This window comes from Balaenoptera borealis (genome assembly GCF_965194805.1).
Source record: "Balaenoptera borealis genome assembly, chromosome: 14".
In the NCBI taxonomy this organism is placed as follows: domain Eukaryota; kingdom Metazoa; phylum Chordata; class Mammalia; order Artiodactyla; family Balaenopteridae; genus Balaenoptera; species Balaenoptera borealis.
Window position 1 is genome coordinate 65,878,179 of NC_138875.1, and position 25,354 is coordinate 65,903,532.

The 25,354-nt window shown below is 54.0% G+C and overlaps 2 protein-coding genes across 6 annotated transcripts; one reads left to right on the forward strand and one right to left on the reverse strand.

Annotated features, from left to right (window-relative positions):
- Positions 1–1,661: 1,661 nt before the first annotated feature.
- On the reverse strand, positions 1,662–12,312 carry SNRPD3 (small nuclear ribonucleoprotein D3 polypeptide). The gene is made up of 4 exons (XM_082354784.1): positions 12,184–12,312; positions 10,667–10,810; positions 3,651–3,843; positions 1,662–1,892 (listed from the first exon to the last, which is right to left on the reverse strand). Exons 2-4 carry the CDS (start codon positions 10,790–10,792, stop codon positions 1,831–1,833), a joined length of 381 nt encoding a protein of 126 aa, XP_082210910.1. The 5' UTR covers positions 10,793–10,810; positions 12,184–12,312; the 3' UTR covers positions 1,662–1,830.
- On the forward strand, positions 12,284–25,125 carry GUCD1 (guanylyl cyclase domain containing 1). 5 transcript variants are annotated; one of them, XM_082354781.1, is made up of 7 exons: positions 13,097–13,232; positions 15,375–15,509; positions 17,559–17,643; positions 18,493–18,658; positions 19,839–19,930; positions 21,811–22,052; positions 22,739–25,125. In XM_082354781.1, exons 3-7 carry the CDS (start codon positions 17,633–17,635, stop codon positions 22,828–22,830), a joined length of 603 nt encoding a protein of 200 aa, XP_082210907.1. In that variant the 5' UTR covers positions 13,097–13,232; positions 15,375–15,509; positions 17,559–17,632; the 3' UTR covers positions 22,831–25,125. The 5 variants fall into 5 exon arrangements, with proteins under 5 accessions (XP_082210909.1, XP_082210906.1, XP_082210908.1 ...); XM_082354783.1 differs by lacking the exons at positions 13,097–13,232; positions 15,375–15,509 and adding an exon at positions 12,284–12,532; XM_082354780.1 differs by lacking the exons at positions 13,097–13,232; positions 15,375–15,509 and adding an exon at positions 12,349–12,615.
- The last annotated feature ends 229 nt before the right edge of the window (positions 25,126–25,354 follow it).

Consider the following 25,354-nt stretch of genomic DNA (forward strand, 5'->3'; position numbering starts at 1 on the left):
CAATAGCCATGACATGGAAGCAACCTAAATGTCCATCAGCAGATGAATGGATAAAGAAGATGTGGTACATATATACAATGGAATATTACTCAGCCATAAAAAGGAACGAAATTAGGTCATTTACAGTGATGTGGATGAACCTAGAGTCTGTCATACAGAGTGAAGTAAGAAAGAGAAAAAAATATACCGTTTATTAACACATACATATGGAATCTAGAAAAATGGTACTGATGAACCTATTTGCAGGGCAGGAAAAGAGACGCGGACATTGAGAACGGACTTGTGGACACAGAGGGTGGGGCGAATTGAGAGAGTAGCACTGACATATATACACTACCATGTGTAAAATAGCTAGTGGGAACCTGCTGTATAGCACAGGGAGCTCAGCTCGGTGCTCTGTGATGACCTAGAGGGGTGGGATGGGGGGTGGGGGGTGGGAGGGAGGCTCAACAGGGAGGGGATATAGCTTATTCACTTTGTTCTACAGCAGAAACACAACACTGTAAAGCAATTATACTCCAATAAAAATAAAAAATCTCTGCGTGATCTAGGTTCTTCCTCTCCCTCCAGTACTTGAACCATCTGTTCAATGAGCAACATTCTAAGGGCCGATAATTGATCCCTTTTCCTCAATAGTTTTTGCTGTAGCTCATCCTTCACGGAATCCCTGCAAGACCTCTCTTCAGTGTCTGACTTCTCCAGGTTGCTTTCCCAATTTCTGTGCTTTTGTCAGCTATTCACTTTGCACACCCTGTGCTCTTTAGTTACCTTCGCTGCATTAAGAGCTGCAGCTGTGCCAGTCCATGCTGAGATACTCTGATAAACGCACAAGAACCTGTCCCCTGAATCACCACAAAACTGCTTATGAAGCCAGTACAGCAGCCACTAGGACTCTCTGAATTACCTTTTTTTTTTTTTAAAGTCCTGACACATCAGGATCATTTTTTAAAAATTAATTAATTAATTTGGTTTTGGTTGTGTTGGGTCTTCATTGCTGTGCGCAGGCTTTCTTTAGTTGCGGCGAGTGGGGGCTTCTCTTCATTGCGGTGCACGGGCTTCTAATTGTGGTGGCTTCTCTTGTTGCAGAGTACAGGCTCTAGCCGCGCAGACTTCAGTAGTTGTAGCACACGGACTCTAGAGCACAGGTTCAGTAGTTGTGGCACACGGGCTTAGTTGCTCCGCGGCATGTGGGATCTTTCTGGACCAGGGATGGAACCCGTGTCCCCTGTGTTAGCAGGCGGATTCGTAACCACTGTGCCACCAGGGAAGCCCTGAATTACCTTTTAATATTGGATTACTTTTGCTAAATGCTGAGTCACTGGGGTTTCCAGGCTACAAGGTCACAGCATTAGGTTTTTTTCACAGACCATGACCACGTGTGTTGTGTTGTTCAAGCTGAACTGATGGTGCGCCCACAAACGCTGCCTGAACAAAGTGCTGCATGAATGTCCGTGCCGACAAATGAGGCAATCTGTGCACCCTCGGAGTTGTTCCAAGGGCTTAACCAGCAACTGGCCTGGAACAGCAGCTTACGCTCTTATCAGTAACTATGCTACTTCAAACTGGAAAAATGCAGGGCATCTCCCAGGGTGTGAAAGTTTAACCTGCTGCCAAAGCAAACACACACACACAAAAAAAACTACAAAATGAACACACAGTCCTTATAGTCTCAAAAAGAAAAGAACCCACATTTATTTAGTTTAACATTTACCCAGATCTAAAGAAAAAGATGTCAAAAGATAACCTAGGACATATACATACGCACGCACCTCCTGACCCAGATAACCTAAAAGAAAAAAATAAGGGCAAAGTTCTGTCCAACAGATAAATTTATCTTCGCTTCTGGAAGATGTTTCCACGTCCCATTCCACGTCCTCTCCCTCTTGCGGCCACTGAAAGAAAGGTGGGGAAGAGAAAGGACAAGGCCAGGTCAGTAAGGACTCATATCACAGAGCAGCCAGAGACCCAGGACATGGCCCAGGAAGGGGCCTGAAAGGCCACCCGGTCCAGCACCACGCTCACCCCGTCACATTTCACGGGGGAAACAGAGACCCTGGGCAGGGCAGGTGCCTGGCATCAGAGCTGGAGAGGCCCTGGACTCCTGCCTTCCAGCCCAGCACTGTTCCCCACCAGAGGCAAGGCCTTGTGGCAAAGGTGGTTTGGGGACCCAGTCTGGGAACCATAGAAAAGATGACTTCTCAGAGCTGGCCCAGGGTGAGCTAATAAAACACGACAGATGCATTTAATTCACACTTAAAATTCTGAAACAAACAGATGTTAAATGTTAATATCTATTAAATCTGGGTGAGGGGTTTTATTATTCTTCGAGCTATTCTGCAGGTGTGAAATATTTTGGAATGGGGGGAAAAAACCAAAACCACTCCCCACATAAAGATAGCTGTTCTCTGTGACCCAAAGGTTCTAGAAAACCAGTGGCTTTGAAGAACAGGTGAAAATATCCTGATGGCTACTAACTGGAGCCTCACCCCTCTCCTCTTACAGATCCTGGGGCTGGCGCAGGCAGTGGCTCAGGCAGAGGTCAGCGGGCCGAGGCAGACTCACTGCCAAGCGCCTTCTAGTGCACGACCACTGGGCTCCTCCCTTTGCTAGAGAAGATGGTATCGTTACACAGTGACAACGAGGGCAGCCTTCCTTGAGGAAGCAGAGAGAACAACAGCTGTAGCACAAAGCTGGAACTTCTGAAAATCGTTCCTTCTCCAGGACAAAGGTCCAGAGCTTTGGTCCCATCTCCCCACAACTCTCTCTCTTCCAGGAAGGGCAAGGAGATTCTCTGATCAGTTTTTCTGGAGGGCATTTTAAAGGGTTACTCTACTGTGTCTTTAAACTCAACATATGTACTGCAGCTAAAGATACTGACAGAGACGCCAGTGACCTTCCTGCACTGTAAAGCCTTTTACCAATAAATACTAAGACGGTTCCTAGCGACTGCATTTGCTTTCTTAGCTAATCAACATGGCAGAACTTTTCAGGACCCACATACAAAACTCTGGTTGGGCTAACCAAGAAAAGAGGTCAGACCAAGTCACTGGGAAAAGGCTAGTCCCACTTTTGGAAAGTGGTAAAGGAAGGACTTATTTTCAAATGTAAGAAGTTTTGAAAATTAAGTCAGCCCCCTTTAATGGGTAAAGATGGCTCAAATCTGCTTACTTCTTATCTGAAAGTGGATGCCCCCCCCCCATTTCCCTTATTTATGTTGCGTATCAGTAGACATCCCCAGCCTCAAGAGGAACTATTATCCCATTGCTTTAGGAGTCAGCTAATCAATACCACAGTGCCTCTACTCAGCAAACTAGACCAGGGCAAGCTTCCCCCAGACACCCCAGAATTTCTGAAAACAAAGGGCCTCCTAGAGAGTCATTATAGGAGACTTATCTACTCTTTCATTTAAGTCCCCATCTTCTTTCTAAGGAGCCACTTTGGATTTTGCATAACTCCTGTGAATGGGATCAGGTGAGGCAGACAGAGAAGGCAGGGTACTTGGATCCCCCAAGACTGAAGGGAAAAGGGGTGGCAGTGGGTATGGAAATGGCTCAGGTCAGGTCCACCCCCATGCCCCAGCAATAACAGGGCATTTCTAAAAGGTACACGACACACCCACATGTCACAACCAGTGCACGAGGAGCACCTACCTTGGGCCTTCAGAATAGCAGCCTTTCCCCGACCGGCCCCCGAGCCTTGGTTTTTATTTTTCATGCTCTTTAACATGGGTGCGTTTTTCAGCATGTCAGGCAAAATCAGAAAGCGGATCTTGCTGCCACGGATGTACACCTGCTCCAGCTGTGCCACTCGGCCATCTCTGTATGTGACTGTGATGTTGGACATCTGGAAGGGAACCACCGGCTCATGAGTAAAGGCCAACAGCACCAGTGGAGAGCAGGGTATGTGAGACAAGCCTTGGCAAGGAGGGGAGTCCAGAAATGCAGAAACTCACATCACTAAATAAAGCTGGGGGAACTCCAGAGGGCCTACTGTGTGCGCCAGGGACTGCGCTCAGCACTTCACAGAGATGGCCCTAACAGTATGAGATTTCCCATTTTTAAAGATAAAAAAACTAATGCACTTGTCCAAGATCCAACAGCCAGAAGGCAGGGACTCCTGATTCAAATGCCTGGACTGGCCCCCAGAGCCCCAACTCTGCCATCCTCGCTCTCCCACCAGCACATGATAAACTAACTGAAATGGCTTAGAATTGCTTGTCCAAACCCTGTGTCCCCTCCCACATCTGCCCAGCACACGGACTGCAAAGGCGCCGTGAGGGTTACGAGCGTGCACCAGATGCTGTCCCTGACCTCCCAGGGAACACACTCGAGTAGGTGAGACAGAGCCCCTCTGGCTTGGGTGATAGGGACTGAGAAGTGGGGGTGGCAGTGCATGCATGAATGGCCCAGAATACAGGACAGGTGTGAGGCGAGAGTTCGCACAAAGACCAGACAGGACATGGAGCAGGGGAACTGGGACTGAGGGCAGGGTCGCCACCTCAGAGACTATGGGGCCGTGCAAGTTTGTGGACAGAGGCAGGGCGGACAGGGCTAGGGCGGCACTTCGGACAGATGAATGCGTGAACCGTGGGACAGGGGGTGGGGGATGGAGGGGGGCTTAGAGGAGAATCCAGCCAGGATAGGCCGGGCGCGGGAACGTGACACAAACCTGCCAGTGCCAATCTCAACAGGCACCACGTTTATCAGATAAAACAGCTTATTTTACCAGCCTTCTGCATGGAAAAGGACTACAATTTATTCAGAATGGGTCAAACCCACATGGGAGAGAGGTGTGCTGGCTCCCCAATTTCTGACTGCTTGTTGTCACCTCAGCCTGACTTGCTCTTTTCTTCAAGTGTTAACTGGCCCCCGCGGCCTCTGCATGAGCGCCCAGTGGCAGAAAGATCAAACACGCTCTAAGGCTGCCCTGCCGCTGCCAAACCAACTCCCCTCCAGCACATCCTGGTACATCTCACTCCCTCCTCTGTCACTGCCTCCCCAACCCTCTCTGAGAATCCCTGACAGAGGCTGTTACAGAAGATCAACAACACTTACACTGAGTGCTTTCACAAACGGCACGTGTCCACCTGGGCTGAAGCAAGAAGGAGCCCAGCATCACTAGTCCTATTACAGCCTAGGAACCAGGCGGGCCGCTGCTCTCGCGCTCTCTCCACGGCACCAGCAGAGAAATGGCCGTGCCGTGTATCCCTCTGCCGGGTACACAGCTTGTCAACAAGCCCGAGCTGTACTCGCATCATGAGCTAAAGGCAGCAACTTGGCGTGAACTCGGTTTAAATGAAAGTCAGGCAGGAACACACCATCCATTCAACTCTCCCAAACAGCCACAATGAAACACAGATGACATAAGCCAGGTGCCCAACTGCAATGACACTTTGGGGAGAGAAGATCTTAGTACAGACCGTCTCTGTACTCATTACCCACATGTCTGGGGCCGGGATGGAGAGTGCCAGGTGGCCACGGAGAGTCGGTCACAGCATCCCAGCTGCGGGGCACACGGCGAGCAGCCAGCAGATGTTCACCCCCTCCCTCCCTGTCCCACCATCCTCATTTTCCTGTCTGGAATCTGACAGTCAGAACTGAGGGCTTGATGCTTTCAGAGGCAATGGGATCCAGCAGGTTTACTCTAGGCCTCATTTTAGAGACTGTCGCCAAGTTCACAGACTTGGGAGTCAGACACTTGGGTTTAGATCGGCTCCTTCCATGCTTGGTCACCCTGGGCATCTGGAAGCTTGTCCTCGGAGAGGTCCTGTGATGACTCAAGGACCTATCGTGTGTAAAACCCCAGCATAGTACCTGGCACAGAATGTGCATGCAATGAACAGAACCTTCTGGCACTATTAAGCACACAGCCATTTGGAGACAGGTCCTAGTTTGACAAGTTAAACTAAGACTTTAAAATACTTAACAGCACCCAGTAGAATTTAGAATTTGGTTTCTAAATTCTACTCCCAACCTAAAAGAAAGCAAGGCTCCTGAAGAAATGGCTGATTTCAGAGCTGGGTTAGGGAAGGTAAAAGATGAGCCTGTAACAAGCATCTTATACCAGAAGGTAGGGATGTGCTCCCCCAAAATGACCAGGACACACCAAAGGACACAGGAGTCAGCTTGAGAGGCTCCTACTGGTCAAATCTGGGATAACTGGAACATCAAAATAAACAATGACAGCAACGGATTATAACACCCTTAACAAAACATATTGACAGTATGAGCGTATATTGATAGTAAATGAATGGATAAATGGGGGGTAAGGGAAGGCACTTCCATGCAGCAGACCCAATAAATACAGAAAGAATGATGGAGGAAAAAAAAATTATTCTTTGCAACCGTAATAGTAAAAAGATTCAAGCAAGAATCTTCACGGGAAGCTAAAAGGGGCTGAGGAATGGAACAATAATGAGGAACCGAATGCTCACAAGGTATTCACTTAACCTCCCCACAAAATTCTCATTAGTTACAAAAGGAAAAGGAACATACAGTGGAGAGACCACATAACACCTTAACCAAAAGATCAAGGTTAACATTGCAAACAAGGGGCAAACAGGTGTTTAGGCCTGACTGACCCTCTGAGGAGACAAAAATCACACAATAACAGCCCATAAAAGCATAACCCAAATCTAATTAGGAAGAAGCATCAGAGAAACCCCAATCAAGGGACATTCTAACAAAATAACTGGCCTCTAGTCTTCAAAATCATCAATGGTGTGAAAAGCAAACTTGGAGGAACCGTCCCAGACCAAAGAAGCATCAAATGAGTTGACAACTAAACCCAGGAATGAGGCAGAGGACTACACGGCCAGAAAGGACACACTGTGCACCTGTAGAAACTGGTTACACTGCAGGTTAAAGTACTGACTCAATCTTGGAGTTCCTGAATTAATAACTGTACTATGGATATAGTAAGAGGAAACATACACATATATACACAACATATTATGCAATAAAGGAGTATGATGACTGCAATCCACTCTCAAAGAGCTCAGAAGAAACATCTAGGTAGATTTTTCCACAGACCATTATGCCACAGCCAAGAAAACAGTTCAAACAGTCCTGTCACCGATGGGGTGATCATGCCAAAGCCCCCAAAGCATCATTTCTGCAGAATCTATTAACTATCACTTTTCCCCCACCAAAACGTCTAGGAATTACGTCACTTTAAAGATAATGAAATTTTGGATTTGGTCCTTACTCCCTTTTTAAAAAATAACATTTACTGTGCTTTATGATCACAAGCTTAACACATGATTGTCATTTTAAAGTAAGAAAAATATTTTTTAAAATTCCCCCCCGCCGCCGCCGGCCCAGCTATTTTTTAAAATTTAATCACATATAATTTCCCACGAAAAAACAACAATTCACTTTGGTCCTCCTCAAAAACTTTTTTTTTTTTAAATTTTACTTATTTATTTTTTGGCTGCATTGGGTCTTCGTTGCTGCGTGCGGGCTTTCTCTAGTTGCAGTGAGAGGGGGCTACTCCTCGTTGCGGGGCATGGGCTTCTCATTGCGGTGGCTTCTCTTGTTGCGGAGCACGGGCTCTAGGCACACGGGCTCAGTAGTTGTGGCTCGCAGGCTCTAGAGCACAGGCTCAGTAGCTGTGGCACATGGGCTTAGTTGCTCCGCGGCATGTGGGATCTTCCCGGACCAGGGCTTGAACCCGTGTCCCCTGCATTGGCAGGCAGATTCCTAACCACTGTGCCACCAGGGAAGTCCCCCACACCATTTTTATAATAGAAAATGTTATTAAAACCCAACATCAAATGGCAAACACTGAACTCCAGCTGCCCTCTAGCAAAGAACAAGCAGAGGGAGAGCCAAGAGGACACTCTCATCCCCAAAGGGCAGACTTACTGGGACTAGGAAGAAAGGAGAATAGCAGGCACCATTGGCCTCCCACCCCGGGGACACGTGAGTCAACTGTGCTGGGTGCTCACCACAGCGGGCTCAGCTCCGCCACAGCCTGCTGGGGTCTATCCAATGCGCCAGGTTTCGCTATACACCGTGAGGCCTCGAATCTTGGCATGGGCAGGGTAACAGGCTGAATTGTACCCACCCCCCAAATTCATATATTGAAGTCTTAGCCCCCACCAACGTGACTATATTTCAAGACTGGATCTTTACAGAGGTAACTGGGCCGTAGTCCAATATGACTTATGTCCTCATAAGAAGAGATTATGATATGGACACACACAGAGGGAAGACCACGTGAAGATAAAGGAAGAAGACAGCCATCTATAAGCCAAGGAGAGAGGCTTGGAATAGATCCTTCCCTCACGGCCCTCAGAAGAAACAACCTTGCAACACCTTGATCTCGAACTTCTAGCCTCCAGAACCCTGAGAATAAATTTCTGTTGTTTAAGCCACCCAGCATGGGACTCTGTTATGGCAGCCCTAGCAGATTAACACAGGTGGAAGGAGGTGGCAGGCCCCCACTATCTGACATGCAACGGCTCATTTATTCTGCACTACAGTCCTGAGGCTGAGGTGCTATTTTTATCCCTGATTTAGAAAGGAGGGAACAGAGGGTGAGGGAGGTCCAAAGCTCACGAAAAGTCACACCAGGTGGCAGGCTGCAATGATTCCAGATCCATCACAGGGTCTGTGTGCTTTACTTCACACTGGCTACCATCAGAGAGAACACCAAGGTCACGCGGTCAGACACCTTACCTTCACGTTACAGATGGGAAGTCTGAAGCTCTGCAAACTCAGAAAGTTATCCAAATAAACAGCTGAATAAACACACGAAGATTCCCTATCCTAGTCTTGCATTCTACTCACCAAACTGAAGCACCTTAAAATGGATGAGGATGCCTTCAGTCAGAGGACTGGACCTATGACAGCCATACCTCACGAAGGCAAAGGAGGCCTGGCTCCACCAGACCTGCAGAGAGCCCACCCACCCACCTCTGTGGCGTTAACACCGAGGAGAGAAACCTGCAGTCACCAGATGTCTATTTCCCCAAACACGAGGGAACCCCCAGCTGGTCAACCTGGCAGGAAGAGGATGCTCAAAGCTACAGAGAAATCACAAATAAACCAATGAACCCTGTGAAACAATGGATACTTAGGACACGTGTCCTGCAACATGACCTTGGGTAAGTCACCTCACCTCTCTGACCTTCAGTTTTCTCACCTAGAAAATATCAACAGGTACCATATGTTGACATTTACAATGTGCAAGGCGCTGAGCTAGTTGCCACACACACTCATCTGATCTTCAGAACAGCCCTGGGGTGGGGGTGTTACCCCAGTGGCAGTCTTGGGAGTGCACTGCTCAGACTGGGATCCACCACAGCATTCACCCTGAAGCCACTCTCTTGTCAAGCTGCCAGCCAATGACTGACCACAGTGGGGGTATAGCGCCAGGCCACCTGTGCCCCATGCTAGACTCTTCCAATGAGAAACCTTCCTTTGCTTGGCTGAGACTTCCTCAGAGATACACTACCGTCTAAGGCTCTTCCTACTCAACCCTCCTTCCTTCCCCCTCTCCTTTCCCCAGTGTCAGACCAGCACCCCAGACTGAAAGCTCTCCTGCTCCCTCTCCTTTACCCTTTATTGTTAGCTTTCCCAGTCAATCTCTTGCAGAACTAATTCTGTTCTCATTTCACAGATGAGAAAACTGAGGTGATTAACATGCCCAAGGTCAATCAGAATTCAAAGCCACATCTGATTCCAAAGTCCAAGCTCTTAAGGAGAAATTATGTTACACACTTTGTAAAGCGATGCCATACAAATCCACGTGACTATTAGCAAAAAGCAACGCTGTGCCACGGGAAGGGCACCACATCAAGAAGTGGCTCCAACATTAACAGAGTGACGTTCAGTAGATGAGTCCTTTAATCTTATTCTTCCTATCTTTTTTTTTTTAAGGTTTATTATTTATTTATTTTATTTATCTCTGGCTGCGTTGGGTTTTAGTTGCGGCATGCGGGATCTTTCGTTGCGGCTTTCCTCTCTCTGGTTGTGGTGCGCGGGTTCCAGAGCACGTGAGCTCTGTAGTTTTCGGCACACGGGCTCTAGTTTAGACATGTGAGCTCAGCAGTTGTAGCGCTCAGGCTTAGTTGCCCCATGGCATGTGGTATCTTAGTTCCCTGACCAGGGATCGAACCCACGTTCCCTGCATTGTAAGGCAGATTCTTTACTACTGGACCACCAGGGAAGTCCCCTATTCTTCCTATCTTATGGATGATAAAACTATCACCAAACCTGCTTACCTCACAAGGTAGTTGCTATAAATGCAATCAAACGAGATGCCTCCCCCAAGAAAAATGGCAAATAAACACAATATGTGAGCGGAGGATTCTGCTAACTGCAAAGCACTATGCAAACATATGGGGGTAATGAACAGTGGCCCCGAACCCGATGGTTCTCTTGAAGGTAGTGTCACTTTTCTTAAACAGGTCCCCAAAATATGGGAGAAAATGATTATGGGATTGGGAGACACAAAAGAACAAAGTTAAATATTCCAAACTTCCGAATGGCTCTTATTTATACTCACATCCCCAGTACCTGTAGCAGTGCCTGGCACACATTAGGCACTTGGTAAATAACTGCTGAATGAGAACTTCAAAAAGACCCCCAACCACCATCTTTCTGTCCTCCAAGGCACAGGCTCAAGCTTCCCCCACAGCCTCAAGTGCAAAGCAGGATACCTGGCAGTTCATGTTGTCCTCTGCTTCAATGAGCTTCCCTCGATACACCTCACCAGTGTTTGTCTCACATGTCACAATGTGACCCTCAGCCTCATGTAGGACTTTAATCGGTACGCCAATAGACATCTCGGCAGGAAGAGAGTTCTACAGTGAAAAAGACAACAGTTAGTTCACCTTTCAGAGCCCAAGAAGACATGTGGCAAACACCACGCCCTCAAGGCCTGAAACTACACAAAACTTAGCAAAGATGCCAAAGGTGCATTTGTTATTTTTTTTTTTTTTTTACAGAAAAAAGTAGCTTAACTCCTAGCTTGAAGGCCCTATCTGGCAAACACATGCAAGATGTGGGTGGGGAGGAATAGGGGGGCTAGAGGGAAAGCTAATGGGAATGAAAAGTGCCTCCCATCTCCCTCCCACTGCAGATCGCTTACTTTTCATCAAATAACTATGTGTTCCCCAATACTGTGTGTTGGAGAAGAGAAGGTTGGAATGCATGTATATTTGTCAACCCTCAGTTGTGGGTAACATCTCTTGGAGAACCTATGACACAGACCTGAGCTGTCCAAGGCAGTAGCCACTGTCTGCATGCAGCTACTGAAATTAAACTCAATTAAAATGAAATAAAATTAAAATAGAAAATTCAGTCCCTCAGTCACATTAGCCACGTTTCAAGAGCCCAATGCAGTGGGCACTAAGCAGTGCAGATACAGACCAAAAGATCCAGGCAAATCTAGAAGAGGCTGTGCATTTAATTCAACCCATTAAGTGCTCTCTGACCCTCCACTTACTTCACCATCAAGGCTAAAGAGAAAACAGCAAAGTGTTCACAAAGTGACAATGTGCTAAAAGCAGGAAATGCTTATCTTGGAGGAAAAACATAATCAGGGCAAGAGACTGACTTGACCTAATTAAAAAGGAAACGCAGTGGACTTTTTCTGTTCCAAGATGGGCACATCTTGTGTGGTCAAGAGAGGAAAAGGAACAGGAGAGGTTGGGAAAGACTTAGGAGTGTGGATTTTATGCTGAACGCAGTGGGGGATCCACGGCAGTATAGGAATTATCCGATGGAAAGGCATCCGCACTTACAAGATAAATCGAACACGATTTAGAAGCAGGGAAACTTGATAAAAACTTGTGTACAGTGTAGAAAGCACGAGGGGACCAGTGTCTGAAAGGGGGATGGAGGCAGAGATGCAAAGGGCTTTGAAAAGGATCACCCAGGTAGGATTTGGGGAAAGGAGGCAATCAGCCAGAAATGATCTCAAGACCATTACCTGGATGATTCAAAAAACACTGGCCTGGAGAGGTATAGAAACTGAAGAGCATGTACTTTGGGGAAAAGCTAACGAACTCACTCCCAGGCGCTAGTGAGGCGACGCTCATGTTTGTGTGGCCGAGCTTCCCGCTCTTCTCCCTCCCCGAGCACCGCAAAGCTTCCCGGCAGCGAGTCCTCCTCCAGCCCCCGGCCCCTCGCGGGTACCTCGGCCTACCCTCGCCCGCCCCCGGCCTCTCCTCACCGGTTCCGGTCTCCTCTCCCTTTCTGGTGCAGAGGTATCTCTTGCGACTGCGAAGGCGTGAAGCGAGTGAATGGCGGCTCCCACGCTCCCAGAATACCACGCGTTCCCAAGATGCCTCGCGCAGGGCCCGCCCCCTTCCTTTTCCTAGTGGCGGGCGCAGTCTCGCCTCCGCTTCCTCCTCACCCCGCCGGCTGGGAAACTTGGGCTCTGGTACAATAGTTCCGGGCCCGGAAGAGAGGGCTGATGACCGGACCCAGGTGCCGCCGGAAACATCGACCCTCGGGCCGGCAAGGGCAGAGGGGGGTCGCGTTTCCAAGCACCCCATACCAGCGACGGGCTGGACGGCAAGGCGGGCATCGGGGGCGACAGGCGGTGGGGCCGAGGGTCAAGACCTGCCCTCACAATCTAACCTTGAGAACCCGGCAGCGCCAGGTAAGGGGCGCCCTAAGCGAGGCGAGTATCCCACCATACGGAAAGGGAAACAGGGACGGAGCGGAGCGGGGGCGGCCCGTGACCGTCCCTCCAGGGGGTCGGAGTGGGGCTTGGTCTCCCGGAGCCCCGCGCTCTGCCTCAGCCCGAGGCTGGCGGAGGAGCTGGCCGGGCAGAGGCGGAGCTTGCCCGGGGAAGAGCCTCTGGGGAGCCCGCGTTCGCGGAACGCCCGGGCCTGGGCGGAGCTTCCGGGGAGCCGGGCGGGGAAGGGGTGCGAGGCCCGGGAGGCCAGGGGCGGGGCTCCCGGGAGCCGGGACCGCTAGCGACCAGACGCGCTGAGATCCCGAGCCCGGGGGCCTGGAGGCGTAGGAGTCGGGGCGGGGCGGGCCGCGGCCTGGAAGGGCCAGGGCGGGGCTTGGGGCGGCCCAGCCGCTGCCTCCCCTTCACCCCAGCGCGCTGGTGCTGGCGGTGGCTGCCCAGGAACCCGGCGCGCACGGGTCCCGCTCCAGCCCCAGTCAAAGCCGAAGCTGCAGCCGGCTCCGGGCCGGGGCCATGGGAGCCCCCCGCCGCCCGCGTCATGAGGACGGAGGCGGAGGTAGCGGGGCCGCCGCTCGAACCCGGTCAGTGCTCCTCGAGGGCTCAGCTCTCACCCCGGGGAACAGGGGGGACCCCGCCCTAGCGCGGGGCAGGGTACGGCCGCGCGACCTTGGGCCGACGGCCGCCGCGTCCCGGGCTGTAGAGCTTTGAGCGAAACCTGGCCAGGTGTGCACTCCGCCTTGGCCACCCCACCGCCAGCCCGGGTTAGTTGGGGTTTCCTGATACTCCCTGGGCTGGGACCCCAGGCAGCTCTGATTGCGGTCATGGTGGGAGGGTCCCCGTTGAGAGGCAGGAGCGGCACCTTCCCCAGAAGCGAAAAGTCCTCCTGGGGCTTGGAAGATCTTGTCCCCTCGGGTAGTTAAGGCCTAGAAGGACTGGGAACTGGTTGGGAGTACAGAGCAATGGGGGAGGGCCTTCCCCTGGCCTTCCAGACTCGGCGTTTTGTCTTGCTATAGTTCTTCACTCTCTAGTTCCTCTGGCCCAGGTGGCCTGAGTTCCTTTGGGGCGGAAACACAGACTGACCCGTTCAGTGCCGCGGGACTCAATTTGCTTTTCTAAGTGGGGGAGGGGGAAAGCAGTGATTCCTGCTCTGCTTAAGGCACAGGGTTGATGAGAAAGAGAAAGGGGTGGTAAACTCTAAAGTGAAGTGCCAACACACTGAAGAGGTCAGGAGCACAGGAGACCCCAACCCTATGGCATTAGTGGGACACTGTGATTGCAGCAAGGAGTAGGGCCCGGGGCTACCCTGGGATTTGCCTGCCTACTCCTCTAATTACCTAACTCTTGTGATCTTGGATCAGACACTTGCCTTTCCTGAGCCCCTGCGGAGTAGTGACTCAAGTTTACAGGGAGCTTTCTGTGGGCAGGCACTATGCTAAGTTGTTTACGTGCAGAGCCTCGTTAATGCTCATAATGACAAAGTCGGTTACCAATGTTATTTGCACTTTTGCAGATGAGCAGACTGAGGCCGAGAGGGGTTAAGTATTCAGGGCCAGTGAGCTGTCTTCCTTCCTTGGCGACAGCTGCCAACTGAAGCCAGGCCAGCACCTTCCAGGCAGACCCTAGCTCTCAGGTAGGACAGTCCCTTGGCTCCAGGCATCAACATCTGGCAGCAGTTTGGGCTTGGAAGGCCTCGCCTACTCTTATCACCCCCCACAGGAGTATCTCTGGGTCCCTGTTGGCTGACCTGCTTGTGCCAGGATTCGGGATGGCCATGTGGGGACGTTTAGCCACATTGGGGGTGGGGTAAGGATAAAAGAGTTAGAGATCAGGGCAAGAAGAGAAGGGGCAGCAGAGTTCCCGAGGGCCCTAGAGAGCCGCCGACCTCTGCGACGTTTACAGCTGGGCATAGGGGAGGCACAGGAAGAGTCAAAGCCTGGCCAAAGATGGCCCAGCTAGCTAGTGTCAGAGCCCAGGCCACAGAGCAAGGAGGGAGCTGTAAACAGAGGGCCACAGTCTGGAAGCCTGAAGGAAAGGGGAGTATTGTGGTGACACATAGGCCTAGGTATCTCGAGGGATAAGGCCTTTTTGGAAAAAAACGCCTTCCATTCGCAATTCAAGCATGTCTGTGTTCCTGCTGTGGTCTGAGGGTTGGGAGGAGGCAAAGGTTGTCTGCCTGCCACTGAGGAATTCCCAGTCTGTCCAGTGGGGAAGTTACACACCACCTCCAATCCTCCATATAGAGGGCCTCAGGGAGGGAAAGAGACCAGAACATTTGGATGGGAGACCACCTTTCGGACTAAGGGATATGCAAGAGCAAAGACTAGGGAGTAAACAGCCCATGTAGAGAAAAACAAAAAGGCAGTTTAAAGCCACAGTGAGGGGTTCTTGAAGAGGGAGGCACCCCCCACAAGGGGACAGCACACCGCATAGGCTTCTCCCTCCACTCAGCCCGTTGGGGGATTACTTTAGGATGTGAACACCTGGAGGGCAGGGCTTGGTCTCAGTTACCTGTAATGTCCCCAGAGCCTGGCACAACAGTGGTGCTTAATAAGTTCGTTTTTTTTTCCAGCAAAGGTTTGAGTTACTACTAAGCATCAGACACTAGGCACTGGGAATAACAGTGAACAAGATTAGCACATTCTCTGCCCTTAGGAAGCTTAAAGCCTAGTGGGGAGACAGGATAGCTTTATTTTATTTTTCTTGTTTTTGTTACTTTTGCTAAGTACTGTGAAGGAAACAAGGAAGTACTGTGAAGAAGAGCCCCTTCTCCCAAAGGTACAGTCAGAAAACACCTCTCATGGGAGGAGACTTTGAGCTGGGACCTGAATGACAAAAAGGGGAAGACTTGAGTACTGAGGGTAAGAGAGTTCCAGAGCTGCACATATAAAGGTCCTGGGGTGAGGGCCAAGGTGAAGCGAGTGGGGTGGGCCCTGCAGGCCTTAGTAAGAGATAAGAACGTTATTCTAAGAGCAATGGGAGACTGTGGAAGGGATCCCTCCAGCTGCTGTGTACAGAAACAGGAGAGGGGCTGGGGGTAGAAATTGGGGCAGAGGACAGGCAGAAGTAAAGCAGGATGGAGCCCTGGGGGCTGAATCCATGACAGTGGGTGGAGGGGAATATCAGAAGGCCTCTAGTCATGGCCTGGGTTCCTTTTAGAGCCTCCTGGGGTCGGGGAAGGAGGGAGCAAAGCCTGAGCCTGCCTGGTCTCAGTGTGCCAGACCCCAGCTAGATGGAGGTCAGGGCTCACGGCAGCGCCTGTGAAGGGCTTCGCACACATTCTTGCCCCAAGTGCCCACAGCACCCTGCGGGCTGGCGTCTGTGAGAAAGGAGCAGGCACCGAGAGGCCGTGTCACTCAGCCAGCTGGTGACCTGCACTCACCCGTGCCATCCTGCCTTCCAAGGGCCCCACAGGTGAGGCATAGGAGGAGAGAGGACAGTACAGTGCAGCAAAGGAGCAGTCATGGGTCCCTGCCTCCTGGGAATCCGTGACAGCCCAGCAGGGCACAGATGAGCTCGATGCGAGGATCTCCTCCTGTGAGCCAAAGCATGAACTCTGGCCCGGCAGAGTGCAGATTAGGGAAGGGGCATAGCCAGCCTGGGATCAGGGAAGGCCCCAGAAGTGCTGGCATCTGAGCCAGGTCTTGAGAGCCGGGGAGTGTTTAGACATGGGGAGTAGGAGCTTGGGACCCACTCCAGGCAAGAGGCTGCCCGGACAAGACCAGCAGGTTGAAAGGTCAGGACAGACTCCAGGATTCATGGGCGGCCCTCCTGGTTGGTGCACGCGGGGGAGGCCAGGGCAGCTCTGCACAGACCAGTAGTGGGTTCAGGAGAGTCCCCCGGAGACCCCTGAGGCAGGGAAACCACATGGGCTGAAAGGGCGTCCTAAGTGAACAGAGTGCTCCCAGCCGGAGAGAAATCCTTCCAGTTCTTTAGACTCTAAGCTCTGTCCAGACTCACAGGATCCCAGGGCAGGAGGGTCCTGCAGGCCACGTGCCAGCTTGCCCGCTGCAGCCCTGCCTGGCGCCCCCTGGCTCTCCTATCTAAGGCGCACCCCCCGGCTTCCCCTATCCTGGCCCCTTGTTTTTCTCCTATGCTGCTTGTTTTTGCTGTCCACCAGGGCAGGGACCTGTCTGTGTCACTCACAACCATCTCTGGTTCACATGCCAGGCACTTATAGGCTCTTGGGAATTATTTGTTGATTGAACAACTGAATCAGACCAAAGTCCCTACTTTAGAGATGGCCAGACTCAGTCCAGCATGAGGGAGTCAGTGGCCTAGCCCACAGCCGGCCAGTGACAGAGCCGGGGCTGGAATGCCGGAATGCCTAGGTCGGGCCCTTTCTGCTCCGCCCAGGGTAGCGTTCCACATGCAGACACGTGACAGTCCCCTCCTTGTAGCCCTGGGGGCTGTGGAGTCAGGGGCCTCAGGAATTCAGACATGAGTATCTGCTGAGTGCCTCCCGGCTGCCGCCCTGTCCCTGCCTCCTCGGAGCGCCCACCACAGAGAGGGCTCTGGAGAGGGGCCTTTGGGGCTGGGAATGCACGGAGTGGGGGGCCAGGCACGACAGGGGTCGTCATGGAGAAGTGACATCCGTGGACAGGAGTTAGCTGGTGAGGATGCGGGGAGGCGAGGAAGCAGAGGGTGCCGGGGCAGCAGCCATGAAGGCCTTGCCCTGGGAGGTATGGGAGCCAGGCCACTGGAGGGTTTTGTGTAGGGCTGGCCTGCTCTGACTGGCATTTCGGGGAGATCACTGCCGTGGTGAGGAGAATGGATTGAGGGGCCTTTTGTAAGGCTGTGGACTGGTCCCTGAACGGCCCCTGCAGGATCTGGGCAGCAGCTGATTATGGTGGGAGTGGCAGTGGTGGGCCCTACACCAGGGTCTGTGACCTCCGTGTGTTTCCATGCAGGGGACTTTGTGCAGCTGCCCGTGCCCATTATCCAGCAGCTCTACCACTGGGACTGCGGCCTGGCCTGCTCCAGGATGGTTCTGCGGTGAGTGGGCAGGCCTTAGCCCTCCCAGTCCACAGCACCTGCTCTTGCGGGGGGGCACACAGGGAGAGACCTGGGTGGGATTCATCGTCCACGTGGCTCTCCTCTGTTGGGGCTTGTGGGAGGCCCAGCTTCCATCCAGGCTCCATCCCACCTGCAAAGGCAAGCAATGGTGGACCAGGCCTTCCAGGTCTGCGTCCTGAGAATGCCAGGGGCTCTGGAATGGCCAGGAAGTCCCAGGTGCCCGGGCCTGGCCCACAGAGTGACCCCATGATTGAGATGCGGTGTCCTCCCCACTCCTGGCCTTGGACTCTTGGGAGACTGAGTCACTAGGGAGCTGACCGCTGAGCTGAGGCTGCATGAATATCACAAGAACCTTGACCACTGGGGCACAGAGGGACCATAGCCATCTCCTTGTCAGAGTTTTCAGGCAGCAGCCTAGAACCCCAGGGCAGCCTCTTCCTTACCCATTTTACCTCCTGGAATTCCAGGCAAGATAGGGTTCAAGAAAAGGATTCTGTGCCTAAAACTTAGAAAACCACTGATGTGGTCCAAGCACTTAGATGGTCCTAGAGATGAAGCTGGCGAGGCCAGAGAGGATGGCAAGACTTGACCAAAGTCACAGCCAGCAAGAGAGGTCAGACGCAGAATCCAGGCCCTGGACTCCGTGGCCGGCGCAGTGCCCCCAGCAGCCTCGGGTTGTGCCTGGCGGTGTGTGGGCAGGACGTAGGAGTTATGACAAGAGACAGAGCCTTCCGGGGGGCACAGGAGCTCAGACAGTGGCTGGCAGGCCCTCGGGTAGAGGGTGACCCGGGCCAGCTCCCCTGACCTCAGCAGCCCATCTGCCCACAGCTACCTGGGCCAGCTGGACGACAGTGAGTTCGAAAGTGCCCTGCAGGAGCTGCGACTGACCAGGAGCATCTGGACCATCGACCTGGCCTACCTGATGCGCCACTTTGGCGTGAGGCATCGCTTCTGCACCCAGACCCTGGGCGTGGACAAGGGCTACAAGAACCAGGTGAGCGCCGGCCACTGGCCTTCACCAGGTGTGGTGATCAGAAGAGGGTGTGGTCCAGACCTGGACACCCAGGTGAGCACGTGGTGTGCAGAGACCGGGGAACCGAGGCAGATGCACTATGGGCAGGACTTGTGAGCTGTCGGACCAGATCACCTTGGGTCCAGCTGCTCAGAGGACCCCAGTGGCGAGCCGGGTCCCTCATGACACCCCCACCACAGACACCCACCACCTGCCTTCGACAGCACCTGACGATGCACAGAGGAGCGTCCGGGTGACCTTCCTGTGTCCTTTCCTGTGTCCCAGCATGAGCCGGGCCAGGCCTCAGAGCACACACTGTCCTCCTCCGCCATCATTCGCCGATTTTCTTCCTTCTCATGGGGACAGCTGGCTCCAAGTTGGGCCATTGGTGTTCTGGAAGAAAAACCAATATACTGTCTTTCGTTTCTTTTATTTTTCTTTTTAAAAAGAATGCCAGCATAGCCTTGCCAATACCCCAGTGCATTTTCCCACCCTGCACAGCTGGAGCTGGTGTCACCTGCCTCCCGCAGGGTGGCTCACAGCCCACGCTCCAAACTTTGGCAGAGCAGAGTCGCTACCGGCATCGCTGGCAAGAGGGTTGTCGCATGGTGGCCAGTGCCCGTCAACCTAACTCTCCTTTGAACCTTCTAGGCCAGGGGAAGAAGGCTCACGGATCTGGCTTGGTCAGCGTGGCCGTGAGGCAGAGGAAAGGGCCTAAGAGCAGGGTCTTTTCTGCCTCCCCCACAGGGGCTCTGGCCCCCTTAAGACCCCTGCACCAAACAGAGATTGTTCCTTGCTAACATATACTGGCTGAGCCGAGTGGTGGCTAGATATCTAGGGGCCTCAGCCAGCCCATTTGCTCATTTACTTCAGACTCCTGCCCATCAGGGTACACAAGCCCAGGGGCGGCTAACCTTCCTCCGGGGGCCAGCCTGAGCCTGCTGCCCACCCATCTCCTGAGCATCCTCCGCATTCTCTGTGTGGTCCTGTGCTCCCGGCCAGCCGCCCTGCCCGCTCGGGACAGACACAGCTTTCCGCCCAGGCATGCTGCCTGTGCTGTCGTCCTGCAGGCTGGGCTCCTCTGCTAACTCCAGAAGGTGCTGTTTACTTCATCCAAGTGGGGTGAGGGCAGTGGCCTCTCCAACTGCCCTTCTCTCTTCAGTCCTTCTACAGGAAGCACTTCGACACAGAGGAGACCCGGGTGAACCAGCTGTTCGCACAAGCCAAGGCCTGCAAGGTGCTGGTGGAGAAGTGGTGAGTCCACCCCACCCCTGCCCTTCCTTGTGCACCTGCTCACCCACAGACTTGCAGGTTGCGGGGAGGCCTCAGGAAAGGCTGGGGAGTCAGGCAGAACTGGGGTTTCCTACCCAGCTGGCCCTGGGCACTGACTGACTTGCCCCCCCTCCCCAGGCCTTAGTTTTTCCATCCATAAAATAGGGACAAGTGGGGCTACATGACCTACTATACACAAAACTCTGGCCTGGAGTAGATCCTGAGTGGGGGATGGAGGGACAGGTGAGCAAGACAGACTCCAGCCAGCCCTCGGGCTGCTCACAGAATGGTGGCATAGAACAGAACACAGGGACCCTAATAAAGGGGTGATGGCCTGGGGAGCATGCTGGCACGGTGACGGAGGGTGACAGGGACAGCCCAGGGTGACACTGTCTAGGGAGGCCTGGCTGCCAGATCTCCCCACGGGCTGCTTGACCTTACGTGGCTCCCCCTTCTCATCTACACGTGGGGGCAGGACTCAGGAGACCCCGCGAGCGACTTGCCCAGATGCGAGCCATTTCTTTCCCTGGGCTCCCTGTAGGCACTGCGCCCAGGCCTGCTGGCTCAGACCTGGGCTGGGCCCCCAAGACCTCTCTTGGGTCTCCCATTCCCCCCAGATTTCTGTTTTCATTGTAACGTAATCTAGGCACACGAAAGCCCACTGGGAAACAGGGAAAATGTCTCCACACATCCTTGGGCCCCGTGAGCACATGTTGGAGGGAGAGGCAGCCGATGTGTGCTTAGTGGCACTTGACAGGTGTTGCCTTGTTGAGTGGAGAGCTGGGGCTGTCCCCATCCTCCAGGTGAGGAAACTGATGGGAAAAACAGTGTGAGCCACCACGGCCACCCCAACAACTCAGCCGTGCTGTGACTCGAACCTGGGACTTGCACCCCCGGGGTCCCATGGAGTCTGCTCTTTTCCTTCCAGCCCAGCCCCTGCTTTTCCCGGTAGCTGAAATCCCACTCTAGTACATACCATTGGCAACTCAGCCAGCTGTTTCATTTCAAAGACCAAATGGAAAAATGGCATGTTTCCCTGGGCCAAGGCAACAGACCAGATGGTCCTGTGACTCAGCGTGGCTGGAGTTGGGCCAGGCCATGAGGTGCTAATGTGTACTCCTGAGGAGCTTGTAAGGACGGAGGGCCCAGAGTGGGTGAGCGTCCCCCCGTGAAGATAGTGGGGCCCCAGGCATAGAGGACCCTTGCAGCCCTTCTCCCCTCTGGGTCTTACTTGGACTTGCTTCCTTTTGGGGGCATTGGAGGGGGGCCGTGCCTAAGAGTCTGGAGCAGCTGGCTGAACTGGGGGTTCCCCTCGACATGCTGCTGACCAGTCCTTCCTGGGCAGCCCCTTCTGCCACGAGGAGCCTTAGAGAAAAAGAAAAATAACCCTTTCAGAGAAGCATTTGGTTTTGAAACTGGTGAAGGCGTGCTTGGCTCAGATTTTGGGAAGCAAATTAAACCAACAGTTTACATTAATCACGTGTCATTTAGGGTAAAAGACCAAGGCGGGGGGTGCTTGTACAAAAGAATTCACTAACCAGGTCAAGAGGTGGGGTGCTGCTCCAGTGGCCCTTGATGGGGGTCTGTCTGGAGCTGAACTGTCACCCTGTGAAGGGCCTGATGGGGCCAGCTTGTCTGGGCACACTCAGAGCCCTCCAACCCTGGTCCCATGCTTGGCCCCCAATCTGAGCCTGGGCCACCGTAACAAAGCAGGACATTCCCACCTGCGAGGAGCTCAGGGCAGACACGAGCCATGTCCCCAAGCTTTGTGACACAGGACAGGACGGGGTCCAAGGGGGGGTCCACTTGAGAGACGGGGAATGGGGCCCAGCGGTGCCAGCTGACCCTCCTCCTGCCCACAGCACAGTGAGCGTGCAGGACATCCAGGCCCACCTGGCACAGGGCCACGTGGCCATCGTGCTGGTGAACTCAGGGGTGCTGCACTGCGACCTCTGCTCCAGCCCTGTCAAGTACTGCTGCTTTGCCCCCAGTGGCCACCGCTGCTTTTGCCGCACCCCCGACTACCAGGGCCATTTCATCGTGCTGCGCGGCTACAACCGGGCCACTGGCTGCATCTTCTACAACAACCCGGCCTATGCCGACCGTAAGTGTGGCAGGTGGGAACAGTGGTCAGGGCGGCCCCTGGCCCCCATGACTCCTCCCATTCAACCTGGTGTGGCCAAGACCTACCTCAGTGCCTTCTCCCCAGAGCCCCTGCTCCCCCTGGACTCCCTCATCCTTGCCACCCCTCTGGCCATGTAGGAAACCAGCCACAACTTGGGGCTGTGCCAGCCTCCACACCCCCATCATCACAGGCCAGCCCTCTCTCCCTCCCACTGCGCCAGCCCCCTGCCACCTCCCGGGGCCCACCCCGCTGTCTCAGCTGCACGGGCCGCAGTTTCCATCTCCCCCAGTCCAGCTCTCCGAGGACAGCCAGCACACTTGTCAGAAAGGGAAGTCTGCCCAGCCCTGGCCCCAGCCCTGGCTCCAGAACCCACCAGGGCTCCCATGGCCCTGGGGATGGGGAAGGACCACCCTGACTCACACAGACTTGTCCCGTGCGACCTCGCGCGTGTTTCTTCCCCTCTCTGGGCCTCACTTTCTCCATCTGCTGAGCTGGGGAAAGGTCAGAGAACAAGCTCACAAAGGCTGCAGTAGGCAAGGAGGGCTTCCTGAGCAGTGAGGGGCAGCCAGGCATGTGGGATGTGGCTTCCCTGGGCGCTAGTCAGGAAGGTGCTCGCCTCACCTGCTGACCCTGCTCTGCCCCTCCTGCCCCTCCTGCCCCAGCAGGAATGTGCAGCACCAGCATCAGTAACTTCGAGGAGGCCAGAACCAGCTACGGCACGGATGAGGACATCCTCTTTGTCTACTTGGACAGCTGACAGCAGGAGCCTGGTGTGCCCAGGCCCTTGGACCCCACCCTGCCCTGCCCCAGCTGGGCCCACTCAGGAGGCCCTGGCCCAGGCCTGGGGCTGCCAGGGCTCAGATGTGGAACTGTGGCTCCGGCTCATGTGACCAAACCCCAGGGAGTTCTAGGAGGCTGAGTCCCACCTGCTTAATCCACCAGCGCTGAGCCGTCGTGCCACTTACCCTGCACTCCTGCTGGTTGCTGGGCCTTCCCCGGAGCATCTGAGTGGAGCCTCCCCCAGGACCCCAAGGGTGACTCCAGCTGTGCTCAGGGGACATCCACCCTTACAGGTGCCCTTGTTGCCTGTGAGCCAGACCCAGGGCAGAGGGAGAAGCCTGAGCCCGTCTCCCCACAGACCTGGTGACTGAGCCCTGAAGAGAGATGTTGCTTGTCTGTTTGTTTGGAGACTGTGTAGCCGGCCTGGGCCCCAGGGGCTGGGACCGCTCCAGCCTTGCAGGGACCTGGAAGTACTGCAGATCCCCCTGGGCCCTTTGGTGGATGCTGCTGCCCCCTCCCACCTTCCAGTGGGACCAGTTCCTGCAGCTGATTGCAAGGCTTCTGGCCCCTAGGGAGGGCTGGACCTCAGGCAGAAAGGACTCTGAGGCCCCTACGGCCTTCCAGGTACTCCAGCTCCTTGGGGTGGAAACCTGGGCTGCAGGTGGGACCCTGGCTCCTGCTGGCCAGCAGTGCTCACAATGCCTGACCCCGAGGGCCAGGAATAGCTGCCTGGGCCCCAAAGATGCTCACACCCACGAGGCTTCCTGACTAGGCAGGCAGCGGGGCTTGCGTCTGAGGGCGGGGAGCCCCAAGTTTCGCAGGGTTGGTTGCTGGGGCCCTGGGCCTGCGTGGCTGATCAGTGGCTGGGGATGGGGGGGGGGACTGTGACCCTCCACCACCCACCCTGGTGTTCACATCAGGACCTTTTGCACAGAACTTTGGGTCTCTTCTGTCTGACAGGAGGGGTGTTGCCTACCCAGGATCACACAGCACGGCACCATAGCATGGACTAGAGCTGTTTTCTTTTTCTTTTTTTTTTTTTTTTTTTTGAGAGTGGGAGGGTGGTGTTTTTGAGATTTAAGTTTTCACTTTATGGGGGTGAGGCTCAACCTCAAGACAATAATAGTGAGATTGTAGGTACTTTGGAACCACTGACACCTCTCTTCACGGGGCAGGTAAGCCAGCCCAAGTTCTCTTTCAAAGGGGCCTCTCACTATACGGACAGAATCTGGCCCAGGAGAGTGGTGGAGCTGGGTCTTGAACCTGGGTCTGCACCTGAAAAATAAGGACAATGGATCGTTCCCAAAGGGGCTGGGGACACCCACGCCTCGGGTTGCCTCTGGCTCGTGGGGTAGGGATGCCCCAACAGCCACACCGCTGCGGCACCCTGCATCTCGGTCTTCCGGTGCCCAAGGCATGATGTAGGGCAGCTGCTACCCCTCCCTCAGACTGCAGACCATGGCCATGCTCTGCGTCTGCCCCCAGGGAGCCGTGGCAGCCACGGGGTGGGCTTTGCTGACAAGGGCTGTCAGACCACCTAACCACATTGTTCCTCAACACCAGACGGCCTTGACCAAGAGAGAGGCGTTGGCTGGGCAGCCACCCTGGGTTTCAGAGACTAGTGCTGCCTGCAGACTGGCCTCGTGTCCACTGCCTTAATGCTGGGTGGCCCAAGATCCCAGGGAGCGCTGTCCCACGCCCAGGAGTACCACACATGGTGGCTTTGGGTTTGGGTGTCCTCAGCAGGGGTCCGGGTAACACTGGTGAGGACAGATGTGTCAAGGGAAACAGAGGAAGTGGAGCTTTCAGGATGGTTGCCTGTGAGTGAGGCTGGCACGGAGAGCAGCAGCCTCCACAAAGAGCGGTCACGGCACCTCTGTCCATCAGAGACACTCAATCCCTGGGCTTGGAGGAGGGCTTCTCAGGGCAAGTGCAGGTTAGAGGTCACCTGTCTGGAAGATTCACAAGAGCCGCCTGCCCCTGGGATGGTGCCACCTTCCTGGGGAAGGTCATGGAGGCAGGACGCAAACATTGTGTCGTGTTCCTGCACAAATCATGAAAATGGGGCTGGAGACAGAGCCCAGACAGCAGGAACTCTGCCTACAGCACGTGGCACCACAACCCCCTGGCCACACACAGGGTGCCACGCTGGACAGTTGGCTATGTTCACTCCAGCCACCTGGGGACAAAAGGGATCTTTTACATTACAGAGATTTTATACATATATTTTGTTTGTAATGAGCCATTCTCAATAAACATCCTCACTGCGAAATGAGTGGTTCTTGTCTTCTCCCCGGGTTCTCAGCATCAGTGCACGGGAACCCGAGCCCTCGACCTGCCACAGCGGGTTTAGCTGGGACTGGAATAGCTTCCTGCTTCTCAGGCTTGCATCCCTTCCAGTGCCTGTGGAGGCACAGGCAAGCGGTGCTGGAGGTGGAAGAGCCTCGGAGCTCAGCTCGACCTTGACCATGGTTCTTGGAGAGGGCCTAGATGATGCATAG